Source organism: Chrysochloris asiatica, unplaced genomic scaffold, assembly GCF_000296735.1.
Source record: "Chrysochloris asiatica unplaced genomic scaffold, ChrAsi1.0 scaffold00119, whole genome shotgun sequence".
In the NCBI taxonomy this organism is placed as follows: domain Eukaryota; kingdom Metazoa; phylum Chordata; class Mammalia; order Afrosoricida; family Chrysochloridae; genus Chrysochloris; species Chrysochloris asiatica.
The window spans coordinates 4294478-4305276 of NW_006408637.1; the positions used below are offsets into that span (position 1 = coordinate 4294478).

General features: G+C 37.8%; 1 protein-coding gene across 1 annotated transcript in view; it reads left to right on the forward strand.

Annotated features, from left to right (window-relative positions):
- The window catches only part of WDR64 (WD repeat domain 64), a 457550-nt gene that overhangs the window by 266077 nt on the left and 180674 nt on the right, over positions 1-10799 (forward strand). The window contains exons 13-14 of the mRNA XM_006868582.1: positions 4400-4575; positions 8547-8723. Of these exons, the coding sequence (XP_006868644.1) occupies positions 4400-4575; positions 8547-8723 (353 nt within the window). The remainder of the gene's footprint in view (positions 1-4399; positions 4576-8546; positions 8724-10799) is intronic.

Consider the following 10799-nt stretch of genomic DNA (forward strand, 5'->3'; position numbering starts at 1 on the left):
ACAATTTCCAATTTTCCTAGATTCGTACTTTGTCCATTTCTATGTTCTGATGATTAATGAATATTTACAGCTCTTTCTCCTCATTTTGAGTTGTTACCTATCTGCAAATAAATGTCCCCCAAACTTTACTCCCTTCATATCATCACGGTCAACTGTAATTTGAAGACACCCATTTTTCCCTTGTATTTTGAGCGTCTTCAACCTGAGAGGCTCACCTACTAGCACCACATCTCACAACATTCTCATGCCATTCATAATATTTCAGTATCCAGTATTTTCGTGCTGACAGTGTTCCACAGCTAGTCATAAGTTTTTAGTGGCTAAATATTCTAAATTAGTCTGTCTCCTCTTCTTCCCAGTCTGTCTTAGTCTGGAACCTCAGCTGTCCACAATGGGTGACCCTGTTGGTATTTAAAATACCAGCAGCATAGCTTCCAGCATCACAGCAACATACAAGCCACCATAGTACTACAAACTGACAGATGAGTGTTGGACTTATAATAGAAATTCTGAGTACTACAATCATTACCAGGCATAATCATTAAGCAATTCATACATATGACTGTAGCAGTATTATTTTCATGCAAGCAAGTCATATAACTTTGTTAGTTCTTAAGCGTAGGATTAAAAAAAATAGGTATTGAAAGTTTGTCCTCCTTAAAGTAACATATGTTGAGTGACAAAGGCCTAAAACACCTAAGAAAAGGACTCACAAGCAACTAGTCCTTTCTCATTTTTGCCCAACTATCACTTAAATCAGCTGAGTGGTAGCTAACCCTAGCCCTCTGCCATATATCTGACTACCAAAATTCCCAACCAGCTAACAATTCACTGCCATTGATTAGATTCCAACTCATAGCAACCCAACTGAACAGAGAAGAACTGCTCCAAAGTGTTCTGATGCTATACATTTTTATGGGAGCAGACTGCCTCATCTTTCTCCTCAGAATAACTGGTGGGTTTTTAACCACTGTGCTACTAGGGTGGGGTCATTACACTGTGGTCCAGGTAACCAAATAACGAATGAAATGATCACTTCCTTTAATTGTTTGTTGTATGACTACTTCCTCCAAGACTAAAAAAGTCACTGAGAGCAAGGACTATGCATGTTCCCACACCTCCACAGTTCTTATTATTGCCCTGATATACTTAGGTTGTTAGTTGCCATTGTGTCAATTCTAACTTATGACATCACCATGTGACCCTCGTGTGCATAAGTTTTTCAAGATTGTGACCTTTCAGAAGTAGGTTTCCTGGCATGTCTTCAGAAGCATCTCCAGTTGGGTTAAAACTATCAGTCTTTTGGCTAGTAGTCTAACACTGTGCCATTTGTATCACCCAAAGACTCCACTGCTGATTTACAGGGAGGATTTATTTAATGCTTAATGGCTTTGTTACTGAACAAACAATAGAGGTTGTGAATACCCAGTCATTTATCCTAGTGCCCACAACTGCACTGTCTCTCCTAGCCACTGCCTCTGCTACCATCCCTGTTGTTGCAACTTTGCTAGGTCGAGACCTCACATTCCACTCATGATCTTCCTTCTTGATCATGGGATCGTCTGTTGCTGAAGTGAAAGATTAACTACCCTTTTACTTATACATCTTCTACAATTGCAGGCTTGGCTATCACAATTAACCCCGCTAGTAATTACTCACAATTGAGCCATAAAATTCTATCACCATCATCACCCACCCCTTTCACCAGATTCATCTGGAAAAGAGGAAAACTATGAAGTGAGAATTCTAACTTACCCCCCTCATTGTAAAACTAAGCACACCCATGAAAGCTTGTAAGCCAGCCACTTCATGCCTTTATATCCCTCCCATTTTTGATAACCAATGTCTAAATTTCTCATCCACCAGCTGCTCGGAAACCCTATGCAGGGTAGCTGAGTCAGAACCTACTCAACAGCACTTAACAACAAGAACAATCAAACCAGTACACTGAGGAGACAAACCTGTTCTTTGATATGAAGAGTCTACCCTTCTGGTTGGAATTTTGAGCAATTGCTTCCATAAGCAAAAGTCATCCAGTTCATGCATCAATTTGTAGCAATTTACACTTGCTCACAGTATCAAACACCTTTGTCTTAATCTGGTTGGGTCCTAATCGACTCAGCCCTAGCCATCCATGCTAGGTCTAATGGGTATCAGCTGAAAGTTTGGGAGTTCAAGCATATCTCCCTGTACTTCAGACCAACTAGCCCCTTCACTCAGCCCTAGCACTTAGGAGCTAGGTTAATGCCCATAAGCAAAGGAGTTCACACAACTCCTTAAACTTCAGTCCTGCTAGTCCATCCTTTTCTCTCTCTCTCTCTCATCTCAAGGTTAATGGATGCAACCTTCCATTTTCTTTTCATGATTTCTGCATCTTTCATTATTTTTCCCATAGAATCCTTCAGTATAATAAATTGAGGTTTGAGTTTTTTTCTTCCATTCTTTCAACGTTAGAAATGCTGTATATTTTCTTCCCTTTTTGTTTTTTAACTTCAGGCCTTTGCATATTTCATTGTAACATGCTGCTATTTTCTTGAGCTACCCTTTGAAATTTTCTGTGCAGCCCTTTTACCACCTCACTTCTTCCATTCAACTAAGCTTCTTTAACGCTCAAGAGCAAGTCTTAAGAGTGTCTTCTGACCTCTATTTTGTTTGTTTTTTCATTTTTCTTTTTAGTGACTTTTTGCCTTCTTGCTATATGATGTTCTTAATGACACCCCACAACTCTTTTAGCCTTCAGTCACTAGTGTTTAATGCATCAAATCTGTTCTTGAGATGTTCTCTAAGTTCAAGTGGTATATGTTCAAGGTCATATTTTGGCTTTCATGAGTTTGTTTTCATTTTCTTCAGGTTCAGCCTGAAGTTGCATTTAAACAGTTGAGGTGTGTTTCACATTGTATCCCTAGCCTTATTTTGACAGATGATATTAAGTGTTTCCATCATCTGTTCCCACAGACATAGTGAATTTAATTCCTGTGTATTCCTTCTAGTGAGGTCTAGGTTGCCTTTTATGTTGTTTACAAAAGGTATTTACAATGAATAAATTATTGGTCTTGAGGTTACGATCATGTGTTCTCCAGCATTATTTCTATTACCAATGTCATATTTTCCAACTCCTGATCCTTCCTCTTTGTTTCCAGTTTTCATGTTCTAATCACTAGTTATTATCAGTGAATCTTGATTGCATGTTTGATCAATTTCACACTGAATATGTTGGTAGAATTCTTCAGTTTCATCATCACTAGACTCCTATTGTGGCATTGTAGGATCAGCATTGGACCACAAGGTCAGCAGTTCAAACCACCAGCTGCTCCTTGGAAACCTATACAGGGTCACTATGTGACCGCAGCACCAAGCAGCAGCAGCTTCAGTGGTTGGTGCATAAATTTGGATAATAGTCGTATTAACTGGTCTTCCTTGGAGGCATTTGGATATTATCCTATCACAGACAGTATTGTACTTAAAGCTAGATCTTGAAATGTTTTTTTGGCAATGAATGAAAAGCCATTCCTCTTGAATTTGCTGTTCCATTCACAGTAAACCATATGATTTTGAAATACAAAATGGCCAAAATCAGTCTATTTCACCTCATTAGTGCCTAGGATATCAATTCTTCTGTATTTCATTTTGTTTTTGACAATTTGCAGTTTCTTAGATTCATACTTTATACATTGCCTAGTTAAATTATTACTGGATGCTTGCAGCTGTTTCCATCGTTTTGCATTGTACCCCATCAGCAAATGAAGGTTCCAGAAGCTTTGTTCCAGCCATGTGTTTGTGGTCAGCTTCACTTTGAGGAGGTGGCTATTTCCCTATCATACTTCTGAGTGCCTTCCAACCTTAGGAGCTCATTTTCTGGCACTTTATCTGAAAACATTCTTCTGCTATTCATGTTTTCATTGCCACTGATCATAAAACTTTCAGTAGCTAAACTTCTAGAAGTAGTCTACCTTTCCCTCCTAGTCTGCATTAGTCTAGATGTGTCACTGAAATCTGTCCACCATGGAAGACCCTGTTGTTGTTGCTAAGTGCCGTGGAGTCAGTTCTGACTCATAGCGACCCTGCACAAGGTTTCCAAGGCTGCAAATCTTTATGGGAGCAGAAAGCCTCATCTTTCTCCTGTGGAACAGCTGGGAGTTTCGAACTCCCGACCTTGAGGTTAGCAGCCCGATTTGTCACCACTACACTACCAGAGCTCCTTAGACCCTACTGGTATTGAAATTACTAGTGGCATGGCTTCCAGCATCTCTGCAATACACAATCCACCACAGCAGGACAAGCTGACAGACAAGTGGTGGTATCCTCAGTTTTAGTATGGCCAAAATGAGAAATATAGCCTTGGTAGAAAGCTTTCAATTGGATCATATTTATCTACATAGTCTTTTCTCTTTGTGCTCAGGAACAGTTAAAGTCTGGGACTTTGGCAGTGGACAAGAGCTGAAAGTATTACCTGAAGGAAAAGACTGGAAGGAAGAAGAACACTGGCTACAAGACCTGTTTTTCCTGAAATCTCAGGAGAAACACCAGTACTTGATCCTTGCCTTGGAGCGCAATGGGAAGATCAAAATGATCCAGGTTTACAAACTCATTTTTAAAATTTGTACTCTAATTGCTTTTAGAATTATCAAATGACTCTGTGGGTCACCCTACTTAACTCTCCTCTTGTCTGCCAACTGAAAAGAGTATATATCCATGAACTTTCCTATGATGCACCTAATTGATTTTGTCAGATCCAAGCAAGAATCAAAAACAAGTCACTTGCTCAACCATAAATTCCTGGCCATGAAGTATTTACTGAAACCTATAAATTGGGCATCAGAGTGATTCAATTTACACATAGCTAGCACTTCTAACACTGTCTGTACCCTCATTTGGAAATATTTACTGAAACCTATAAATTGGGCATCAGAATGATTCAATTTACACATAGCTAGCACTTCTAATACTGTCTGTACCCTCATTTGGAAATAATTCAGGGCCTGACCTGTTGGGAAAGGTAGGAATGCTTTCTTTTGGTTGCTTATAAGCCATTATGCCTCCAGGAATGCTCATTACTTTTTAAGTTTGTCCCTACTTTGAAGTTAATCGTACCATCTGCTCAGAGCTGTTTGGGGAGAATTCAGATTGGCTAATTGTTTTTCCTGTGACTCTATTACCTTCTAGGAAAGCTTCATATCTATAATGAAGGCTAGCTCATTTATCCTGTCTATTGAGTGCATCTCTCTCTATCACCTAGAACTCAAGGACTTGTTGCTTTTGATAGTCCCCTTCTAGAAGATAAGACCAGAGGAAATTTCTTGAATAGGGCAGCCCATTTGTACAAGTTGTGATTAAGATGACTTGTGAGGTGTTACCTGACTGGTCCCGACTCTAGCTACCCTATGCCTCAGTCCAAAAAAAAGGGTCTTCCTTTTTTTTTCTTTTCTATTTTTCTGACCCTTCACTGTACCAAATATGATATCCTTTCTAGGTACTGGTCCCTTCTGCGAAAATGTTCTAAGTACAAGAGAGAAAGTCTTGTCGTCCTTGCTTCTAAGGAGCATTCTGGCTGTACTTCTTTCAAGATAGATTTGTTTGTTCTTCTAGCAGTCCATGGTACTTTACAATATTCTTCCCCAACACCATAATAAAATACATCTATGGTATTCCTTATTCATTGTCCAACTATCACATGTATATGAGGTGACTGTAAGTCATGACTTGAGTCAGGCACATTTTAATAATTGAAAGAAGACTTTTGCAGCAGATTTGTCTAATGCACTATATCATTTAACTTGATTGCATTGATTGTGGATCCAAGCAAAAGGCATTTGACTGTGTGGATCATAACTAACAGTGGATACATCCTTTTCCAGGTACTAGTCCCTTCTGATAACACATTCACAATATAAGAGACGAAGTCTCACCATCGCACATAAAAAGAAGTATTCTGTCTATACTTTCCTTTAAGACAAATTTGTTTCTTCTTCTGGCATTTCATGGCAACTTCTTTGCCAACACCTTATCAGAATTTTCTTTCCAACACACAATATCTGTTGTCATAAACACTCCCTTTTTAGGGACTACAAAAATCACAATGAGACTGTTCCCACATCAAAATTGTTTTGGGTTCTATGATGGACTTTTCGTTTCGATTACTCTGATTCTCCATGTCTATAGACCTGTACATTATGAGTTTGATGAGGACTGGAAAGCTTTTATTCATAATTATATTCTTGCTATGTTGAGTTGTTGTTAAGTGCTGTCAAATCGGTTCTACGTTATAGCAACCCTGTGTGGGGTTTTTGAGGAGTGGCTTATGGGTTTGAACTGAAGTTATCAGTCCAGTATTTATCCTACAGTGCCATACCAGGACTCCATACTAAGAGTAGGTGCTTATTAAGAACTGAAACAATTAAGGAATCTCTTGTAATACAGATAACGGTAAATATGTGATTGGTATGTGAGGATTTTTTATTAACTTTGGAAAGGGGATAATGTGGAAATCACTTTGAGTAAAGCAAAAATATGATTTACATACTTATTTTCTAGGATATTTTCATTCATTCATTTTTCAATGACCATTTGCCCAATATTGACTATGGGCCAGAAAGATATGTTTCCTTTTATCATGAAACTTACAGTTTACTGGGAATGACTAATACTGAGTCATAAGTATGATGAGTATTTGCCAAAGTCCTTCAGAAGCTTATGATGGAGAAGTGGTATCCATTGAAAATCCTATGGAGTGCAGTTATAGTGTGACATACATGGGGTCAATATGAGTAGCAACTATGTTGTTGTTGTTAAGTGCCGTGGAGTCGGTTCCAACTCATAGCGACCCTGCATAGGGTTTCCGAGGCTGTAAATCTTTACAGGAGCAGAATGCCTCATCTTTCTTCCACGGAACCGCTGGTAGCTTCGAACTGCTGACCTTGCGGTTCACAGCCCAATTCGTAACCACTACGCTAAAGAGCTGGCAGTATAGTAATAAAATACCAGAACTAGATCAAAATTTAAGAGAAAGTGAAAAGAACGAGAGGAAAATTAAGTATCAGAACAAGACTGCTGCATTTTCTCTGAGACCATTTGTTAAAGGAATCTGGGCTTCAGTTTGAGAAACTCACCAGAAAGTCAAGGTTTAGGTCCTGTCCAAGGCAAAAAGTTGAATGCCATGTTCACAATAAGCTGAAACCAAAGCTGGCAATGAGGCAAACATGTTACACAGAACTACAACAGGCACAAAGATCAAATGGAACAGATATATAGATACACAGATAACCCTGGAACCCTGAACTTCAGAGGAAAATATAGAGACATACATTGAATACTGACTAGGAGAAAAAGCTGAATGAAACAGTGAAAGAGAAGGCAGATGGGTGAGTTGTCAGTTGGCCTGATATACACCACAAGTATCTTGAACCTTTGCAAGCAGCCTTTCATAGGGACCGTGGCCTAAAAACATGAATGCACAATGGCCAGCAAACAAGGTTGAGTCATTTGCATATCACAGGTTGTTAATGAGCCTTGTTTCAATATTGAGTCCATCTTCTTCATATAATCCAGTTTCTTGGATTATTTTCTCAGCACATAAATTGAATAAGTATGCTGAAAAGATACGATATTGGCTCACACCTTTCCTGATTTTTGACCAGTCAGTATCCTTTGCTCTGTTCTAAGGACTGCCTCTTGGTCTTTGTACCATAGAGGAAACTATGTACTATTCATCATAATGTTATCCATAGTTTGTTATTATTTGCACAGTTGAATGCCTTTATATAGTCAGTGAAGCACAAATAAACATCTTTCTAATAATCTCTGCTTTCAACCAAGATCCATCTGATGTCACTAATGATATCCCTAGTTCCAGATTCTCTTCTGAATCCAGCTTGAATTTTTATTAAAAAAATTTCACTTGCATGAAATGTTGATAATATTGTTTTCTGATTTCCACATTCTATTGTGTCACCTTTCTTTGGAATGGGCACTACTGAAACTACATGAGGGCCATGTTTGATTTTCACTGGCTTCACAAGGAGAATCAAGTTCAACAACAGCCCAAAGCACATTTCTGTAATGTGATGGTCAAACATGCTTCCACCCTACAACCATCCTTAACTCTGTTCTGACACCAGCCATCCCTTCCACAGCACTCCCCATTCTCTGCTTCACATCTGGTTTTGATAATCCATTACATTGGCAACACAGAGCTCATGAAGATGGCACAGGATCAAGCAACATTTCATTCTGTTACACATAAGGTTGCTATGAGTCAGAGCTGATTTGACAGTAACAACAACAACCAAAGAAGTCCTGATGTGACACTGTAGAGTAGACACTGGACTGCTTACTGCTACATCAGCAGTTCAAACCCACCAGCTGTTCCTTGGAAACCATATATAGGGTCATTGTGATGAGTAGAACTGAGTCAACAGCACTTAACCAGAAAAAATTTGATTAAAATGGGTGGGGTTTTTGTAGTAGACAATCTTTTTTTTTTTTTTTTTATTCCTAGGATTTTAGAACAAATGATTAATTTTCATGTATTTGTTGGATTTCTATTAAAGGGTAAGGAAGAGGATATTTTCCTTAATGTGATTTGGGAATTACCTGACGTTGGGCCTTTTCTGCAAGATGAGAATTGTGTTGTACATCTGAGGACATCTACCAGACTAAAGAACACTAATATTCCTTTTCCTGATGTTGAATTGATACTTGATAGAAAATTATCTCGATACACTAATGTAAGTTAAAATTTCTTGAATTACATTTTTTAAAAATATGGATAGGTACAAATATAGGATTAGAGAAAATAATTAAATTTACCATCACTCATCTTCAAAAATTATCTAAGCAAATCCCAGTATTATGTCATTTCATCCCTACATATTTCCTTCATTATCTTATTTTTTTTTTAAACTTTCTATTATGAATTGAGTGAAGGCTCACAAAGAAGTTTATCACTTTTACATTCAGCAAAACATATACTTCTTTTTTTCTCAATGATAGCAATCCTCTTTATGAAACAACAGCTATCCCTCTTTCTTCTCCATGGTTCCTATTTTCATTCTACACTCCTTCTCCACCCTTCTCAACTTTGTCCTTAGGTAAATGTTGCCCTTTTGATCTTGAATGATTGAGCATTCCATAGGGAACATATATTATAGTATTGTTATCCCTCCTATGTACCCATCTACTGCATGACTGAAAATTGGGCCATAAGGATGTGTTCCGAACCAGACATGAAGGGTGGTCAAGAACTATAGTCTCAAGTTCCTCTAGTCTCTTTCTGACCAGTTACCTGGTCTTTTTAATTTTTTTTATCTTTTTATTGTGAGTTGATTGAAGACTTACAGGGCAAGATGATCAGTTTAATATTCAACTAATTATACATTTTGTTTCATTTCAATGATTACAGTTCCCTCCCAGCAGCTATAATTATCTTCTTCCCTGTGCTCCCCATTTACATCTTATATTTCACAAACAAACAAAGCAAAAAGATTTGATGTATATATACAAAATAAAAGATTATCTGTATGAATATATATGCAAAAATTATGAGTCTGACATTTAGTATACTTATGAAAGTAAACATGCTATTATTAAGATGTGATAACATAAGTATAAATTCTAAAGTTTACATTTAAAATCAAATACAAGAATGCATATTGTAGTATAGCATGCTAGGTTGTCTTTTAATAAGTAATGAAGGAATTATTGAAACAAAGGACTTATGACTTATTTTCTACTTTGAGAGCAGTGTAACAAGTACCAGGCAATTCAAGCTACTATTTTTAAAGGTTTCAATTACTTCATCAGTGAATGACCAGGGCAACCAATCAGGATCTTATATTTGGAAGCTTCTTTAGTTAAGTAGTGATAATAACTTTATACTTGTCTTTTGTATCTAAATGCAGTATGAAATATTTTCCAACAACAATTTACTAAACACTGAAGTGTTAACATACATTATATATACATGTATATATGTTGTTGCTGTTGTTGTTGTTATGTGCCATGGAGTATAATCCAACTCATAGCGACCCTGTACAGCATTTCCGAGGCTGTAAATCTTTATGGGAGCAGAAAGCCTCATCTTTCTCCCATGGAACAACTGGTACTTTCGAACTGCTGACCGTGAGAATAGCAGCCCGATTCATAACCACTATGCTATCAGTGCGCCATATATATATATTTCTCCACCACATATCTGTCAGTTTGTCATACTGTGGCGGCTTGTCAGTTGCTGTGATTCCAGAAGCTATGCCACCGGTATTTTAAATACCAGCAGGGTTACCCATCGTGGAGAGGTTTTTGATGAGCTTCCAGATGAAGACAAACTAGGAAGAAGGAGTGACAAATACTTGCAAATATTTTATTCACTAAAAACCTTATAAATAGCAGAGAAACACTGTCAGATATAGTGCTGGAAAATGAGCCCCTCAGTTTTGAAGGTACTCAAAATGCAACTGGGGAAGAGCTGCCTCCTCATAGAGAGTTGACCATGGTGATGCAAATGGAGTAAAGCCCAACCCCCGGGGAGAAAAGTCCACAGGACCTTCATGTGCTGATGGGGCACAACTCATAATGAAGAGAAACAGCTGTAAATATCCATTGATAATCAGAACTTGGAATGTACGAAGTATGAAATAGGAAAATTAGAAATTGTCATAAATGAAATGGAACATATAAACATCAATATCTTAGGCATTAGTGAGCTGAAATGGACTGGTATTGGCCATTTTGAATCTGACAAAATGACAAATACATGGTTTACTATGCCAGGAATGACAAATTGAAGAGGAATGGTGTTGCATTCA